The sequence below is a fragment of the Fusarium odoratissimum genome (genome assembly GCF_000260195.1).
Source record: "Fusarium odoratissimum NRRL 54006 unplaced genomic scaffold supercont1.3, whole genome shotgun sequence".
In the NCBI taxonomy this organism is placed as follows: Eukaryota; Fungi; Ascomycota; class Sordariomycetes; order Hypocreales; family Nectriaceae; genus Fusarium; species Fusarium odoratissimum.
In genome coordinates this window covers 2,081,887-2,099,273 of record NW_022158689.1, presented here as the reverse complement: position 1 = coordinate 2,099,273, position 17,387 = coordinate 2,081,887, and the positions used below count along the sequence as shown (strand labels likewise).

General features: G+C 48.2%; 7 protein-coding genes and 1 non-coding gene across 12 annotated transcripts; 5 read left to right on the top strand and 3 right to left on the bottom strand.

The window, feature by feature from the left end:
• Positions 1 to 6: 6 nt before the first annotated feature.
• Positions 7 to 2,441, top strand: FOIG_03119 (uncharacterized protein; the record flags this gene model as incomplete). The annotated part of the gene is made up of 3 exons (XM_031200786.1): positions 7 to 912; positions 1,115 to 1,608; positions 1,680 to 2,441. The coding sequence occupies exons 1-3, from the start codon at positions 33 to 35 to the stop codon at positions 2,439 to 2,441; spliced, it is 2,136 nt and encodes a 711-aa protein (XP_031070554.1). The 5' UTR covers positions 7 to 32.
• A 342-nt stretch (positions 2,442 to 2,783) lies between these two features.
• FOIG_03118 (uncharacterized protein) lies at positions 2,784 to 4,004 on the bottom strand. Its single transcript, XM_031200785.1, has 2 exons — positions 3,574 to 4,004; positions 2,784 to 3,528 (listed from the first exon to the last, which is right to left on the bottom strand). The coding sequence occupies exons 1-2, from the start codon at positions 3,956 to 3,958 to the stop codon at positions 2,915 to 2,917; spliced, it is 999 nt and encodes a 332-aa protein (XP_031070553.1). The 5' UTR covers positions 3,959 to 4,004; the 3' UTR covers positions 2,784 to 2,914.
• A 155-nt stretch (positions 4,005 to 4,159) lies between these two features.
• On the top strand, positions 4,160 to 7,393 carry FOIG_03117 (uncharacterized protein). Its single transcript, XM_031200784.1, has 2 exons — positions 4,160 to 4,511; positions 4,661 to 7,393. Exons 1-2 carry the CDS (start codon positions 4,221 to 4,223, stop codon positions 7,073 to 7,075), a joined length of 2,706 nt encoding a protein of 901 aa, XP_031070552.1. The 5' UTR covers positions 4,160 to 4,220; the 3' UTR covers positions 7,076 to 7,393.
• A 223-nt stretch (positions 7,394 to 7,616) lies between these two features.
• Positions 7,617 to 9,365, top strand: FOIG_03116 (uncharacterized protein). The gene is made up of 2 exons (XM_031200783.1): positions 7,617 to 9,161; positions 9,227 to 9,365. The coding sequence occupies exon 1, from the start codon at positions 7,761 to 7,763 to the stop codon at positions 8,760 to 8,762; it is 1,002 nt and encodes a 333-aa protein (XP_031070551.1). The 5' UTR covers positions 7,617 to 7,760; the 3' UTR covers positions 8,763 to 9,161; positions 9,227 to 9,365.
• FOIG_03115 (uncharacterized protein) lies at positions 9,278 to 11,898 on the bottom strand. Of its 5 annotated transcripts, none has more exons than XM_031200780.1 (3): positions 11,432 to 11,898; positions 10,864 to 11,376; positions 9,278 to 10,777 (listed from the first exon to the last, which is right to left on the bottom strand). In XM_031200780.1, the coding sequence occupies exon 3, from the start codon at positions 10,260 to 10,262 to the stop codon at positions 9,435 to 9,437; it is 828 nt and encodes a 275-aa protein (XP_031070548.1). In that variant the 5' UTR covers positions 10,263 to 10,777; positions 10,864 to 11,376; positions 11,432 to 11,898; the 3' UTR covers positions 9,278 to 9,434. The 5 variants fall into 5 exon arrangements, with proteins under 5 accessions (XP_031070548.1, XP_031070550.1, XP_031070546.1 ...); XM_031200782.1 differs by having other exon boundaries at positions 11,428 to 11,528; XM_031200778.1 differs by having other exon boundaries at positions 9,278 to 11,376.
• A 1,319-nt stretch (positions 11,899 to 13,217) lies between these two features.
• FOIG_03114 (uncharacterized protein) lies at positions 13,218 to 13,889 on the top strand (the record flags this gene model as incomplete). Its single annotated transcript, XM_031200777.1, has 1 exon — positions 13,218 to 13,889. The coding sequence occupies one exon, from the start codon at positions 13,218 to 13,220 to the stop codon at positions 13,887 to 13,889; it is 672 nt and encodes a 223-aa protein (XP_031070545.1).
• A 255-nt stretch (positions 13,890 to 14,144) lies between these two features.
• FOIG_03113 (uncharacterized protein) lies at positions 14,145 to 15,254 on the top strand (the record flags this gene model as incomplete). Its single annotated transcript, XM_031200776.1, has 1 exon — positions 14,145 to 15,254. One exon carries the CDS (start codon positions 14,145 to 14,147, stop codon positions 15,252 to 15,254), a length of 1,110 nt encoding a protein of 369 aa, XP_031070544.1.
• A 1,276-nt stretch (positions 15,255 to 16,530) lies between these two features.
• Positions 16,531 to 16,646, bottom strand: FOIG_03112. Its single transcript, XR_004093423.1, has one exon. It is a non-coding gene; the product is annotated as a 5S ribosomal RNA (ribosomal RNA).
• Between the last annotated feature and the right edge of the window lie 741 nt (positions 16,647 to 17,387).

Genomic DNA, 17,387 nt, shown 5'->3' with positions numbered 1-17,387 from the left:
TTCGAGCACAATGGGCTATCGATCAGTTAGAGATGGCGCTACATGCCAGTAATCTCACAACGGCCAACCCTCAGAGAGGCTTAAAGGTCAAGGATGAACTCGAGTTTTGGACAGTGGAACACGATGGACTCATCAACGAATATCAATGCAAAGAGTATGAATGGGTCGGTCTGAGGTCGAAATCTCCCCCTTTCCGCCCTGAGACTTTTATTCCGGGAACGGACTCAAAGACAGTCATTGACATCATGACCAAGGGGTTCCTCACTGTTCCCAATGCAGAGGCACGCCTAGTGGTCAAAGTATTTATACCGAAGCATCTCGTCAGCCTGGACTCGATGAAGGCCATCGCATCCATGCTTTGTCTTGTAGACCCGCTGTTGAGTGATATTCATCCTGCTCACTGTGGGCCTAGCTCACTCTATTCACTAGGGTTGCAGTATAATAGTCTTGCTAGGGACGATGCCAATGATCTCCAGGCTGAGATGCTGTCCGCAGTCGAGGTTGAGGACCCTTGGAATAATCGCCTTTCGCCTGACCGGAAACCACTGGAGCTTCTACCCCGTCCAGGAGACCTGGGGGAAACTAAGTATCGCCATAGGATTCACAGAATTCTGGGGGCTACCTCCGTCCAAGATTTAATACATCTCATGGATATAGCAATTTATGGTGAGGAAGGACGCTACCCCCACGCGAGCCCTGCTTATTGTTTCCTGGAGAACAAGACGACTATTGCTATCGAATTCAATCAACACTGTGGAACACTTGATATGCTGGAGACATCTCTCTGGGCTATTTTCTGCGTAAAGCTCACTCAGCACTGTCTCGACAAATCTGGTACCTTCTTCCACGAATCATATCCCAATCTGAGATATTGCTCTACGATTTGCGACTTTCTTGAGGAGCAAGGCCTGGGTGAGTTGTCCAAATGCTTCCAATCACAACCAAAACACCTCAAAGTGCCAGATCTGAGATATTGACATCCCATCGCAAGTGCTGCGCCCCCTGAGGAGCCCATTGCGATTCCAATTTTGTCTTCGAGACATCAACGTGCATCGCATTTTGAAGACTCTAGTCTCCTAACCGACAGAGGGGAAGGTTTACAAAAGTACGTAAGAAACGAGAGCTACTCTTTTGGTATCGAGCTCGAATTGTATGCTACCGCATGAGGGCCGACCCGATCCTCATCCCGATGATGGCAGGGAACTCAGCCGTGCCGAGCAATTCTCCAACAGAGTTTCTTTAATGAAAGAAATCATCAGTTCTCAAGGGCCGTTGACTCTGGTGTGGGACGAGTATTTCGACCAGAAGTTCTGGGAGAGCAAGCTCCTCAGCCACGGGATGGTGCCTGTTGACGATATCGATCCCCGATATCAGACGTGGAACATTGGAACCGATGTATCGCTGCGCCGAATGTCTGAGTGGGCAGGGTACAAGCAGCTGAATGGTTTGGAGATTATCGGTAGCGTTCTCAGAGATACGCCCGAGTGCTGGGAAGAGGTACTGGATATGGTCTCCATCCTGCGAAACAACTTCAGATTGACAGTGGGCAAATCATGTGGCTTCCACATCCATGTTAGCAAAGGCACTGGGCCCATACTGTTACACCTCGTGAGTAAGGTTTCTGTCCTCATGTATTTGGTAGAGAACATTGTTTACCGCCTTTGTTGTCCTGGAAGAAGGAAGTCAAGATACGCACTGAGTCTAGCATCATTACTGGAACCTATATATACCGACAGTGGTCGGAAAGGAATGTTCCAGCTGACTTCGAACAGTACATCCCCGTCGACAAGGCCGTTGACCGCCGTACCTTGGGGATTATGAAGAAGCTATGGACAGCCGAAACTCTACAACGGCTCAAGCTGCTTATAACTCCTAGCATGGGCTCAAAGTCTTGCTTAGGACTTTCTAAGTGCCACTCCTTCGATGAGTTTGATGAAGGCTCTGAAGATAAATGTAGAGGGACTGTTGAGTTCCGCTACCTCGAAGGTACTCTGGATCCTGAGCTGATTCTTCGGTGGAGCCAGTTGATGGTTTCCTTATTCCAGTTTGCTGATCTAGCTTCACCACAAGCATGGCAGAATTTTGTACCCGCAATACTGCAGTGTCCAGTATTGGGTAAGATGGATCCGAACGTGCTGAGAGTCTTTTTGGTATCCTTAGGCAAGGGTGATGATCATGGCTTTTGGATCAATCGAATCGAAATTATGTCGAATTTGCCTCTCGATGCACAGCAACTGGCTCGCAGGCCAGCTGATGACAATGAGATTCTGCCTCCCCTCGATAATGGGTACATTGATGCCTTACGAGACGAGCTGTGTACTAGAGAGATGAAATTGCCTTGCACGATCCAGAAAGCGGCGACCCTCAACGAATCTGAATCTTCAACTGATCCAGACGACCTTGCAAAACTACTGTCCGAGAAGGCTGGCTTTTTTTTATGATTAAATTGGGGAGGCTCTTGACACTGCTTCTGAACAGAGGTTTGGACAGACTGGAGAGCAGGCTGGGCCTGCAAGTACACTAGAAGAGGGGATGAAGATGATATGAATACTTATTTGCTTCTTTTCCCTAGCCTCAGTCGTAGATAGGTGAAAAAAGAACTGTAAAGGTACGACAAGGACTGAGAAACAGAAAAGGTACATAGACCAGGCAGGGAAGTTGGAGCCTTTGTTTGCAAAATTCTTATATTTCTTCAATGTAGCGATTTATGTGACGTAAGGCAACATCTTGTCGTTTTAAGACAGGCAGAGTACCTGTTAGGTAGTAGAAGGGTAAAAAACCCCACTTGCTTGAAGAAAGATGTAGATGTGTAGTCGACAGCCGTAGCGTGGCTCATCAGTTACTCAATGACATAGATGCTTTGCTCAAACGTCTTGTAGTAGTATTAATACTGGGTATCATTTCCTCACTAATCCTATGCAGGAGATGTATGTTCTCTCTCGATAATATCCTCGCGCGCCAGTGGCCGAGTTCCATCGTTGAGAACCATCGCTTCTCGATGTTGCCGTCGTAGCCTTTGCTCTTCGGCTGAATGTTCTCTGGTTCGCGTCACTTGCTGTTCGACAAGTGGTAAGTTTCCCGCCTCCTCCTCGATCTCCATAATCAGGTCTGGGAGTTCACGAATTCTCCTTCTGGAATTCTCTTTGTCCATGAGCCCTGCCCTTTCCAGAGCCCTGAGGCCTCGTCTTGATTCCTTGATTCGATCGACAATCTCGACGATCCTATTTGTCTTGAGTGCCATATAATCCCTGAAGCTTTGGCGTCTTTCTTCCGGGGTATCGCCCCATTCCTGCTTTGCTAACCACTTTTCGACAAAGCGTGCCTTAACTAGCATACTGGCACCATACTTATTGGCGAGCTCCAGGATGAACATTAAGCAGAACCTCTCGGCCATGTCGCGAAGGTAATACTCATCCCAATGGCTATCAGTGAGACTCGGTCGCTCGGTATCATCCAGGCTCAGCTCCAGAGAACGGACAAGAGCCGAGTAGGCTCTGGGATTGTTCAACTTTGAAAGTCCATCCAGCCCTGAAGTGTCAGTTATATCTTATGATTTCATTTGGAAAAACTCACCGATAGTCTGTCCGGTAAGCAGGGCCAAAGCCCGAAGACACCGCATCCTCTCATCGTAATCTGGTCGAGTGATGCCGAATAGCAATATGTGAGTTGTCTCGGAATCGTTCACGGCCCGATCGCAAAGGATCTTGATCGCGACTTCTCGTATAGAATAATTCGGGTGATCTAATAGCTTCTCAAGCGTTTCGAGTTCCAACGAGTCTTCCGTATCTTGAGTGATGTATTGTGTCTTTGGCTGAGGTGGCAGAATTTCGTTGTCGTCTCTTATGATGGTGAGGGCAGTGAAGACAGTACTCACTACACCAAAAGTGGCAAAGCCTAAGGTGACAAGAACAACCCTCTCATCACGAGCAAAGCTTAGGAGGCTATCAGCCCATCCCATCTTGGTTGAATCTGTTGATTGAGTTCATGCTTTACTAAAATATTGGTAAATGAGTTCTTCATAGCTGTCCCAGGACTCCTGACGTAAGGCATTCTGCCATAGCTTACCGCTTTACTATATCCAAATAAGGTTAGACTACCCGTAGTTTCGCATGCGGGCCCCACATGAAGCTTGATAACGATAAGACTTTTTTTCCATCCCAAAAAAACTGAAAGTTGCTACTACCAGCGCAGCTTTCGCATCAACAGCATTATCAGTCGCAATGGCCGGCTCCCAGCTCAAACGCCTCAAGGCGTCTCTCAAAGAGCAAGGAATTGTCGGCCCTCAGCAATCGAAGAAGCAGAAACGGCGCAATGCTCAGGATGAGCGCTCTCGAAATGATAAACGACTTCAGCGAGGAGTGGTCTTGGAGGGGATTCGCGAACAATTCAATCCTTTCGATCTTAAGCATGCCAAGGGCCCAAAATTCGAAGTTACGAGTAACCGGCCTACGTTGACTGCTGGCAGCATCAAGGGTCGTCCGGGCCAGGCCAAAGCAGCCAGCGAGGAGAGGGTAAGTTCCAACATTCTATTCGTGAGGCGCCATCAGGGCATTGGAGGTGACACGATCTGTTCACATAAATGCCTATTGTTGAAATCCATGTCGACCTCGATATAGTCACAAATCAGGTTTCCATGAAGAATCAACTAACATTCATAAAGCGCCGGCAAACCCTTCTGGTCGAGATGCAACGCCGCAACAAGGTTGGTGGAATTCTCGATCGTCGATTCGGTGAAAACGATCCCACAATGGCCCCCGAAGACAAGATGCTTGAGCGATTTGCCCGAGAGAAACAGAGAAGTCACAAGAAGAACTCAATGTTTGACTTGGAAGACGACGATGCTTCAGAAGGCTTGACCCACATGGGCAAGTCTCTTTCTTTTGACGATATGGACGATTTCAAAGAGGATGATCTCGAAGAGAATTACGACAGTGATGGCTCGGTGCGTGAACAGCAGAGATTGAAGCGTATTCGTGCAATAGCAGCCCAGGGTAGTGATGGCGAAGATGATGAACCGGAACGAAAAAAGACGAAGAAGGAGGTGATGGAGGAAGTTATCGCCAAGTCCAAACACTACAAGTACGAGCGACAAGCTGCGAAGGAGGAGGATGAAGAGCTCCGGGAGAAGCTTGACAAGGAGTTGCAAAACATCCAGTACATGCTGCACCACAGCCGACCAGGCGCCAAACCTCAGAACGAGGGAGCTGCAAAACCCACCATCGCTGGAGTTGACCGAGACGCTTTCGAGAAGAACTTTGATCTTCAAGTAAAGAAATTAGCTCAGGACAAGAGGGCACAACCTGCCGACCGCACCAAGACTGAGGAGGAGAAGGCTGAAGAAGAGTCTACAAGACTCAAGGAGCTCGAAGACAAACGCCAGAAGCGCATGAGAGGAGAGTCAGTCAGTGACAGTGAGGATGAAGAAGTCGGCAACAAGGGCAAGAAGCCTGAGCTTGATGCTATGGACCTGGACGATGAAGAGGACTTTGGCTTGGGCAGCGGTATCCGAGCTCGTCCTACTGCTACTGAGCTTGGCTTTGACGATGAAGATGATTTCGTCATCGACGATGATCTTGTGGCTAGTGGCTCGGACCTGGAACTCGACAGTGAGGATGAATCAGACATGGAGGATGGGTCTGATGAGGAAGCTGAGGATGAGGAGGATGACTTTACCAAAGGCCTGCTTAATGAGGAAGAGAGCCGAAATCCTGTTTTCGATGCCGACTCGACAACAAAAGCCTCGGCGATTCAGAAGGGTGACGAGCAAGGCCTCCCCTACACCTTTGAATGCCCTCAAACTTGCGACGAGTTGCAAGTCACTTTGGCGCCATACCCAGCCAAGACCTTCCCTACAATTGTCCAGAGGATTCGTGCCCTCTATCATCCCAAGCTCAGCAGTATGAACAAGGAGAAGCTTGGCAACTTTGCAACTGCTTTAGTTGACTACGTCGGTCTGCCCTGGGACCCTGCCACTTCTGCCCCTTTTACGGTGCTTGAAAGCATTGTTCGACACATCCACTCTCTCGCAAAGATGTTTCCTATCGAAATTAGCAAGCAGTTCCGCAAGAATCTTGAGGAGATGGGCGAGTCTCGACCCTTGGCACTAGGAACCGGAGACCTGGTTTTGCTTTCTGCAGTTGGCACCATCTTCCCTACTTCCGATCACTTCCATCAAGTCGTCACTCCTGCTGTGTTGACAATCACTCGATACCTTGGCCAAAGAGTACCACAAAACCTGGCACATTATGCTATTGGTACATATCTCTGTATTCTTGCTGTCAGCTACCAGAAACTTGCCAAGCGCTACGTGCCCGAAGTTATTAACTTCTCTCTGAATACACTCTTGGCTCTGGCCCCTGTTGCCACTTCCAAGAAGGTCGGGAATTTTCCTCTTCACAACGCTCTTGAGGGCGTCCGCACAGAAGCTGCGGCTGAGTCAGAGTTACGGAGACTCAACTTCTCAGACTGCATCGAGCAAGAAGCCAAAAAGACTGAAACGATAGCCCGCAAGATCGCTATCCTCGATACCACAGCACAAGTTATAGAAGCTGCAGCAGATACGTGGACTGGGAAGAGTGCATTCCTCGAGACCTTTGGACAGGCTGCGAGCGTACTCAAACACCTCGGCAGCAAGACTTGCAGGTCACAATTACCCACTGCTCTCAATGAAAGAATCGAGAAGTTGCAGGTTAAATTCGACCGCATGCTTAAGGTTGCGCAACTATCTCGCCGCAATGTTGAGCTGCATCATCATCGCCCCCTGGCAATCAAAACCTATGTACCCAAGTTCGAGGAGACATTCGATCCTGATAAGCACTACGACCCCGATCGCGAGCGAGCAGAGTTGGCCAAGCTCAAGAAGGAGCACAAGAAGGAACGCAAGGGTGCTCTTCGGGAGCTGCGCAAGGACGCCAACTTCATGGCACGCGAGAAGTTACGGATCAAGAAGGCAAAGGACGAGGCGTACGAGAAGAAGTACAAGCGTCTCGTTGCCGAGATTCAAAGCGAGGAGGGTCGCGAGGCGAATGCATACGAGCGAGAGAAGTCTGCGAGAAAGAGGGCCAAGAACAGGTAAATGGATTCAATGGCGTAGGTATAGGCTCAGGATACCAATACATGTTTTCGTATGTCCATTTAATATGTGCTGTTGAAAAGTGTGGTGTTATTGTTGACGGCGGCTTATCACTGGTTCTATAAGCTCTGCACTGCTTGTTTATAAATAATTTGTGGAGTCCTGAAGTTCGGAGAACTCCTTCAAAATGGGTCAGACGTTACAATACGGCAAAGATAATCGTACCAGCATGGGCCCTGAGTAAACCGATCAGTAAATAGCCCGAGAAGTCAAGTATCTATTGTTTTGATAGTGTCTAAACCTGACGGATACTTTTCAACGCCAGGTAGCGGTAGCAGGATAGGTAGAGATACACCAAGTGCAGACGCGTACCTGAGGTGAATGCCTTCTGGGGGAGGCAAGAAATCTTGGAGCCTTTACCCTGAATAACAAAAACATTCATTCTAGAGGCCTTCTAAACCCATGTTAGATTTCCCTAAAGCTTTTATGACTTAGCATAGAGGTCCGGAGTTTTCTTCCTCTCTGAAGCCCTTCAAGCACTAATAAAAATTAGTGGAGCCTACTGTTTTGTCCTTTGAACCGCTTTCATTATCGCCGTCAAATCTTGCAGTATCAGAACATTACTACGCCTCAACCTCGCTCCTATCAACTGCAAAGCAAACCGTCCACAAATACACAAACAAGAAGTATGAGCACTGAACACAAGAACGGCGTAGGGGCACAAGATGAAGAGGAGGATGATTACATGAACATGTCCTTTGACGACCCAACACCTGTAAAAGAGACATCCATACAGCGTACACAACGATTGAAGCGTGAATCGCGCGCACGTGGTATCATCAAGTCAAAAGAGCAAATCGCAGAGGAAGAAGAAGCCGCACGTGAAAAGGCTCTCTCAACCTCAATGCTTGACGATGCCAAAGCGAAAAAGAGCAAAGGACTCGCCATGATGGCCAAGATGGGGTTTACAGGCGGTGGGCTAGGAAAAAAGACAGAAGATGGAGCTGCTCCCGGGCGCACAGAGCCCATCAAGGTCAGCGTGAAGGACGACCGTGGAGGTATTGGGTTGGATAATGAAAAGAAGCGCAAAGTCAGAGAAGCAGCTGAAGAGAGGGACATGAAAGCTGTTAAAATGGACCCAGACGAGTATCGCGAGCGTGTGAGAAAAGAGCGCGAGGATGCAAGGCTTGAGAAGCAGTTCTTTGCAGCCCAGCGCACGGCAGAGAGGATGGACGATGAGAAGACAGAAGTTTATGGCCCTGGTGCTTCACTACCAGATTCTAAAGATGAAAAGGAAAAGTCAAGACTGATATCATCCCGCCCTCTCAAGTCGATACCAATCATTTATCGCGGTCTAGTCAGACACAGAGACGAAGTAGAACGCGACCGACGTATGCGCTACGATCTTGAGCAATCACTATCGCGACTACCAACATACGAAGACGACCAGGAAGATGCAGACGACAAGAGGGCATTGGGGAAGGGACATGCGGTGTATGCTACGGCTGAAGATCTCGACGAAGAAGACGAGGAGCTGGACCAGTTCAATGAGCTCGAGATTGGGGAGCGATTGAAGAGCGTGTTGGAGTATCTGAGAGAGAAGCACCAGTATTGTTTCTGGTGCAAAATGGCCTATCCTGATGCTGAGATGGAGGGTTGTCCAGGTTTGACCGAGGAGGATCATGATTAACTGTGACAATGCCATGTCATGACTATTTTATGAGAAATAGATAGACACCTCGTGTTGTTTTAACCGATATTAACACAATAGGAAAGCTTCGAGACATCATTTTTCATCACAAAGGCTGCTTTCAGCAATATCCTCACGCCTAGATGGAAGGCGTATTGCTTGCCTAAGGCAATCTTTATTGTCTTCCTCGTTGCATTATGAGACCATGTTAGATTCAGGTTGCATATCTGGCCTGGACTCAATGAGTTGTCACCACAGAAACGCCTCAACAGAAATTTCTCGATTTTTATCTCACTCAACCACAGTTCCTCAACCATTGCCATGGCGTCTCAACAGATAAGCAGATAATGAGTAGATATTTGGTGGGTCATGATAGAAGGATGTGAGTACAAGACCAATGTATGCCGGTATAGTCTATATCAGCTATGGATCCATCTTTAGACATGCTCATAAGTTTCATGTAGTTGCACAAGATATCGTCTATGGGTTACTATGGTCGTAGGCTTTAAGGTAAAGCTGCTCAGCACAAGGCAAGAAAGGTTCAGAATTGATACTATGCTCCAATAAATATTCAACAAGTCCATAAAATTCATGAAATATCACTATCTTAGAACGCTTTGTATGATGCAATGATCCCTTCTTTTCGTTACTCGTGAAAGTCACTGCTTGGAACTACCTTCCTTTCCATCTCAACCTACCAACCCAGCTAGCCCATCTTTGAACCTCCTCCTCATCCAGCAACAGCTCAACAGTGTAGTAGTCCCGTGCCAGCTCCTCGTGCGTTTTGAAGTGATGAACAAAGCGATGACAGGCACCACACAGCCACGCCACGTTCTGCAGATCTTCTTTACGGTGCCATCCTCGCTTAACAGCCTTTTCATGCACGAACCGCGGGATGAGGTGATGGTAGGACAGAGGAACCCAGGATCGGGCACATAGCTCACACGCGTCAGCCCGAGTTGAACGTGTAGCGGGAGGTGGCTCAATGAGAGGAGTTATGTACGAGGTGAGAATGGGAAGGAGGAATGACTCTGGAGAGGACGGGAGATGTGATTCAACATAGGGATCGGCAGAAATAAGGTTGTAAGTTGTGAGGGTCTCGATGACAGATGGTGGTAGGTTGAACAACAAAAGGCTGTCTCTAGTGAGTGGGAGAGAGTACTGCTCCTGTAACGCTTCGTCCTCTCGCCATGTCCGATACTCGAGATCTTGCAGCTCCTCTGGGAGATTGTCAAAGATCTCAGTAGCGAGATAGTCGGCGAATTCAGCAAGTTCCTCGGCATCCTTCTCCGGGTCCGGGTCCGGGGTGGATGCAACGAGCGGAGCACCGGTGTTCTTACCACGCCGACGGCGTTTGGGCGGGTCCGGGGCCGAAGAAGCGGGCTGAAGGAGAGTAGTGGACAAACAGTCTCGAAAGAGGGCGTAGTTTTCAGGGTTGTTGTTGGTGGTCGACATTGCAGTTTGTGTGTTGTATTGACTGTAGTTAAGTGCCACAGTCATGCAGAGAATAGGTAGTTGGTTCCGTGACGTAATTGATTTCCATCACAATCTTTCACTGTGGGAGGTCACATATTTACATATTAATTCTTCTTGCTGTATGCTAGCTATTGGAATTTTACGGAATAATTTGGAAGTTGAAGGAGCTGTCTGAATATTGAAACCTGTAGTCTTTCCTGATGGTATTGTGCCTAGTAAGCCGCCGGTTGAGTCATTCGGTGTAAGTCGCCAGCTTCATCCTGTATTGCTTCATAGGAACCATATCGCACCCTGTATCCTGGACGAATTGAAGTGATGAACTGGCGTTGCTGCACAGACAGCATTGCAACCATGGCGCCGAACGGTCTCATACTGTCTGAACGGTTCAATCAGTAGAGACGCCACCGTTGCGAATTCAAGTCCGAGCCGAGCCGAGTGACTGGCCGGCCAAGACTCTGAGCCACTGGGTGGAACGGTGAAGAGCGAGGCTTTTTTGGTGTTTCGAGTACAATAGTACACGTGGTCAAGCTTTGTTGTAACTGCATTGTTGATCGTCGACAAATGTATCAGCTGAAGACCCTGACTTACAAACTTAGGGGCAACCTTGCAAAGCGAAGAGACTAACAATAGTAACACAGCATGCGGCGAACAAGCTCAAACTAAAACACCATGTGAAAGAAAGTTTGCGTTTCACTGATCTACGAGATCTTCAAACAACCTAGAAACAATCTTTCCATGATCGTGTATCAAGAGCCTAATAATAGAGGGCACGATGTTGAACAACCCGTGCAAGAGTCTGGGCATGGCTAGGCAAAAATAGTATCAAATAATCAGTGGTGAAGTATAACCCTGTATACCAGCATGTTTGGCAGCTATCCATAGTATCAAAACATTGGAAACGCATAGAGATTACAATTGTTTACCGCCTCTATTTTACTCATGGTTGCTATTAACAGCCATGGACAATAGACCCGCTTCTTGAGCATGACAGAAAAGTACCTAGGGCAAACATGGTGGGTACTTATCAATGAAGACCCAGTTATCAAAAAATCGGCCCGCGGAGTCAGGATATTCTAGAAACGAGAAAGAAAAGTCACGGCACTCGTATGTCATCCACGATAACGGAACAAGAATACGTCTGAGCGGAGATGTTAGGATATGGATGTCAGGAGATGTGAGGAGATGTTACAAACAGCTTCAGGGCTCAGCAACTCTGTAAAGGGCTAGTTGGAATGCAACGCGCTGACACAATAGACTAGGCAGCCAGTTCCAGTAATCAAGGGCTAACATGGGGTATTGCTTCAACTCATATAGCAAAGGGCTGAATGAGAGTTGAGGCTCTGCGGCAGACGTACCATCCAGATCAAATATCAACATGCGATCTACACGAGATCTAATGTGCAATCTGAGTAACACCGAAAAGTATAGATTTCATCACCTGTTTTTTGCTCGCTATCCGGAAAAGGGCCGCAGTTGTCAGGAGACTTGTGGTGAGGGCATTCAGGGTTGTGTTTGATAACACAGATTGCCCAACCAATGACGATTCCATGAAACCGTACGTGCCGAGAGACGCAGCATGACATAACGGAGCGTTGCATTCGAGAGAAAGAAAGACAAAGTCAGAGACAGATGAGATTGATATGGAAACGGCATAACGTGAGAGAGGGACGGAACCCGAACTGAATTCGACCGAAGACTACGCCGCAAGTCATGTTCGGTAGAGTCGGTGCTTATTAAATAAAGCGGTTACACAAAGGAATGAGAGAATCCGGGGGCCGCGCAGCTTCACCAGACTCTCAATTCTAGGCTCAAGGAAGAGCCCAGGCTAAGGCAAGTCGCTGTAGAGGCTGATATGGAACTGCTTTACCCGCTCCGCTCACCTCCCCGCAAAGCATTGATGGAGGGCACAGAGTCGAAACGTGAGTGGGGGTTTCCAGAGCTCTGATGGTTGTCAAAAACAATATTTTCTGGCCTGAAAAGTTGGAAGCGCGTATGCCGCGGGAAGGACGGGAGACGATCCCATAATGGAGGGACAGAAGAGGGAGTCAGCCAAGAAGGGGTCAGAGGGAGTAAAAGGCCCGAGTGACAAGAAAAGAATGCCTCCAAGTTGGACCTGAGACAGGATAGGACAAGCTCGATTGATTTGATATCAACAAACTTGGAACAGCTCGAGTATGGGAATCTTTGGGTGTATGATGACACGCAAGGCAAGGCACGTCCGTATATGGTACAACATCTTGTTGAACCCTCTCATCTCAACTGACATCACATACAAGAGATGGGTAGACAGCTTTGCCATGTGAAAGTTGCACTCTCAACAAGTTTCACAGGCCAAAAATACACAAAACATAGACATGAATCAAAACCTGACCTTGTGCTTGTGCTGCCGCTAATCTTCAGGCGGCGACATGGGAAATGCGATGCGCTGACTCCGCTGGCCATACCACTACAGCCAGCCACTGTCAAGACCAAGCTCAGTTGGGAATTACCCGATGCGCGGTTCCAGAGGCTCCTTTCGTGGGGGCCTGGAGCCCTGTCAATCAACCACCTTGCTATCATGAGTGACTTTATTGGGTAATTAACTACCTTGTCTGAGGTATCCAGGAACTAGGGTCTCGCTAAGGGTTCTCATCCACTTTGCTCTGCTGCTTCTCACCTCAGGTCACTTACACACCACAGGTCAGGAAACGGAGCCAACGGAGATGGCATGGCGTCTCTGGAAGGGGGACGGGAGGGGGGAGTCGGCGCTTCTTTTGTTTTAACTCTAGTAGAATGGAGCTTTGCCTTTCATTAAATAGTCTGGCATGTCCTTCCAGAAGCTGAGTCCTTCGATATTTGGTCCATCATCTTTCTAGTCTTGACAAATCTTTGACTGCCTTACCTTACTTCACTATATACACCACAGCCTACCTTGTCAACAACACCAACTCATATATCTACACAGCAAACTCTATATACTATCGACACAAGACCAGCAACATGCATCCTTCCAAGTTGCTCACAAATCAGCCAAGCAAGGCCATCTACATTGATAGCATTGCCACCCTCTCCGACCCTCTCTCCTCCATGTCTTCCACGTTCTCTCTTGTCTCCCTCCTCACCATGGCCTATCACATCCGAACACCGCTGCCCTCGAACCAGGAACGCCTTCTTACTCTCTTGAACACCATGTCACCAGCCTTGAGAACAGAGACAGAGTCCCGATACTCTCGTGAGGAGATCCTCAACTCCTTCGTCCACTTTCTCAGCCCCGTCCTGAACGGCATGGCAGGCATGCTTGAGCTTCTCACAAACGTCGACGCCTTCTCACGCCCAGAAGATTTCCGTCAATTCTGGAGCCTTGAGAGGAGCAATTTGATCAGAGACTTTGTGGAGAGTGGGGGACCGTTGCGGGGGATGCAGGGCTACGACGTCCCCTTTCTCGAGACCTTTGTGAAGGACCCCTCTTGCAGAATTGCTCTTGGTAGCAATAATGGTATGCTTTTGTTAGTCCCAGGAGATGCCGAGGTCGGCGATGATGTTTGGTGGGACGAAGTTGAGCAGCGTCTCACCGTCTCTAGAAAAGGCGCTGAAGACCTCAACACCAATGCTGAAGCCTATCTTGACAATGGCTCCAGGATAACCGTTATGGCTATTTCTTCTGCCACTTAAGGATTGGCGATTTCGCACCTCATGATGACTTGACGATACATTTTGACTCTACTGATACGTACTCTGGGATTTTTTTTGGGATAGGAGATTTGATATCCACAGCGGGATTTTTAACATTTTTTGGTTCTTTTGGGATTTGCAGGCAGCTAACTGCGCTTACTGGAGTACTATGGCGGCGTATGAGCGATGATAAACCTACCTACCCAAGTGAAAATAGAGGTAGCATAGAGCAGGTACTTTGAGTTTATCTTTGATATGACAGTTGGAAATTTATCAAACTTTTATCATAAATGGCATGTGCAAGCGCATCCCACGTGCTTAAGCCACAGTTCTATGCCCACCTCAGTTAGTGTACCAGCCACGCACTTCATAGCCCACTTTTCTTCATGCTGTCTTGCAGCTTGCAGATCTAGCTCTCCATCTCAGCTGCGTCATCTTGGCTGCCCTGCATCTTTTTTTTACTGCCTGTATCTTACCACAATGGCGTCGGACGAAGAACGAGGAAGTAGGCCCAGCCGGAGGCGCTACGAGGGCGAGGACAACGAATCCAGAGACGATCGTCGATCAAAATATACAGAACGTGACTCTGGACGCCGAGAACGTCGTCGATCACGCGACCGACGCGAGCGAAGACGGTCCCGGACACCAGAATCTTCACGGCGGAGGTCACGAAGCCGAGACCGTCAACGAGACACAAACCGTGAACATGGACGTCGAAGATCACGAGACGATAAGAGTTCAAGGCGAAGACGTGACGATGATGACGGGGGAGGTGACAGACGGGTTGCAAAGCGAAGCCCCGTGAGGCGCACTGGCCCTTTACCATCTCAGGCAGACTCTTTCGCCGTTACCACCGGCGAGGCTCCCGAGAAACCCAAGGAAAAGCCCAACTTCGGATCCACGGGCGTCTTGGCGGCGGCATCGAATTCAGTGGCACAGGCGGACGGCACGACAATTACACTCAAGTATCACGAGCCCTCCGAGGCGCGTAAGCCCTCGCCACGCGATGTCTGGAAGTTGTTCGTTTTCAAAGGCCAGGATATTGTCGACACGATAGAGCTCAGCACGAGGAGCTGCTGGCTCATCGGGCGAGAAATGTCAGTTGTGGACTTGCCCGCGGAGCATCCGAGCATCAGCAAGCAACACGCCGTGATTCAATTTCGCTATGTTGAGAAGAGGAACGAGTTTGGCGACAAAATTGGCAAAGTCAAGCCGTACCTTATTGATCTGGAAAGTGCCAATGGAACGATGTTGAATGGTAGCAAGATCCCAGATAGCAGATATTTGGAGCTCAGGGATAAGGATATGATCCAATTCGGGCACAGCACGAGAGAGTATGTGATAATGCTTGCTCCACGAGATTGATCTCTACGAAAATGAAACGATGCTCATTTGAGCATGTGGTGACCAGTTTCACTGGAGGTTCGAGCTGTATATCCAAGATGGAATCATGCGGCAAGCACATCCATGTCTGCCACAAATAAGAAACTCGGATCATATTCACAACAACATTGAATGCAACTGGGCAAAGGAACATGGTTCAATGTGGCCATTCAAGGGTACACTTACGAGGTCTGGAGCCACGTCAACAGGCATTCGGAGGCGGAGGGCGATGTTCCCATGGAGGAGAGGTCGATTCTTCCAATTTCCTGAAAATGAGGCTACGGATCATGGAGGCTCTCGGATGCCTCCCGAGCTTTCAGTCAAGGTATCAAGGGGCTGGGCAATGACTCAACTGCGCTATGGCCTGGAAACCTCCTTGAGATTGGATGACTGTTGCGGTTGAAAGCAACTCGCCGGGGCCTGGATTCATATCGACTAGATCAATGAGCATTAGCCCTGAATGCGCCACATAAGAGAGGTTGCCCAAAAAACTAGGCTCTGAGCCAAGGGTCAACCTGCTGCGAGTCTGGATGGGATTTTTCTCCGGTCTGTATCCACGAATCGGGATTGCAAATCCTGCATCGGCGCAAGGACAATACCAATTAAAGCTTTCACCTCAGATAGACTTAACAGAAGCCAAGAAAGGCATTGGTTCTATATTTGTGCCTCGTTCTAGAGCAGTGCTATGTCCAGGGTGCTACTATGTGTCATTTGACGCTTTTTGTTTCTCATATTCCCTTAACATCAACAAGGTTTGACTACCTATGCGCACCAACCCGCAGAAGATAAATGGCAAGCTGTGACGGTACTGCTGTTAAACTTGAGATGAAGTCTGAGATGCTCTTTAAGCCATGATAAGATCATTTATGAAAATACATTATAAGCAAATAGGGCCTGTTTCTTCAATTTCTCAAGGTGCAGGAGGAACCAGTTAATTGTTGCTAAATATCCCAACTAAACGGATGGTTAAATCGGATTGTTCTACAATGTGGTAGCAAATGAGCTCCAAGTTCGAATAACTGAATGAGATTTCTTATAACTAGTGCTGGGGTTTGCCGAGTTTGAATTATTGCCTCCTGTCTAGTCATCCCTATATCTTGTCTCAATAGGTAAACAGCATTTGATCAGACTCATCCAAGCTGCGCGACACGGCGCTGTGTAGATCAAACCTGTTGGAACATAGCCTCATGATCTTCCGGTCCCATCCTATGAAGATGCCCAGTCTTCTATGACTGCCAGATAAAATAACTGGCAAAAAGACATACAACAGCAGGTATTCGCTGGTCGTCACCGACCCAACTACTAATCCGCCCCTTATCAGCTTATCTATGGGGGAGCGGACGGGACCCCGAGTTCTCTAATAGGTATGGTCGTATGTGTTTGAGCGAGGGCATCACCAGATCTATAAGGCAGTCGACATCAAGATTGTTCGATAGGGATAAACGAAATGTCCCTTCTGAAACATCATGTCATGTGAAGAGTTGCCAATAAGCACAAAGCAAATAAGTTCTAAGAGTACACCTAGATTACGGTAAAAGGCGAACAGCTCTGCAGTCTTTACCAGCCGCCATGACTTGATGCTCAAGACGCGAGGTTTTCAGTGTCTAGCCATATGCTGGTCGTAAGAACAAGGTTATTAAAGCGTATATGAGTCGACTAAAAGTCTAAGATTCCAAATGATTAAACAAATAAACTCCATTTATGCACTATGAAGCTACTTAGTACTCGGAGCTACTCAGAGCTTTGAGCGATTTCAGTCTCATAAAACCCACGCTTTTCGTGGTTTGGATTCCTTCAGCAAACATCCATCTATCATGCTCATGAACTATTAACAGTAAAAAACGAGCGAACACCCCTACCAATTATATAGCAGCCCCCGAAAATGCACCTACAAAAAAAGGTCTAGCTGAAACCCATTCGGCCAACGCGAAAAAAACGCCCTACAGGCACCATTCAGCTGGGCGAGAACTCAGCCACTGTCCCTGACACGGACATGCGCCATTTGACTCAGCTCCTAATATCTACCTTAGGTTTGGTATGAGTCTTGTGATGGCCCCCAATAGTTGAAGATGGCGCTTCGCACTCAGCCCGGCGATAAATAGAATAACGGGGGGG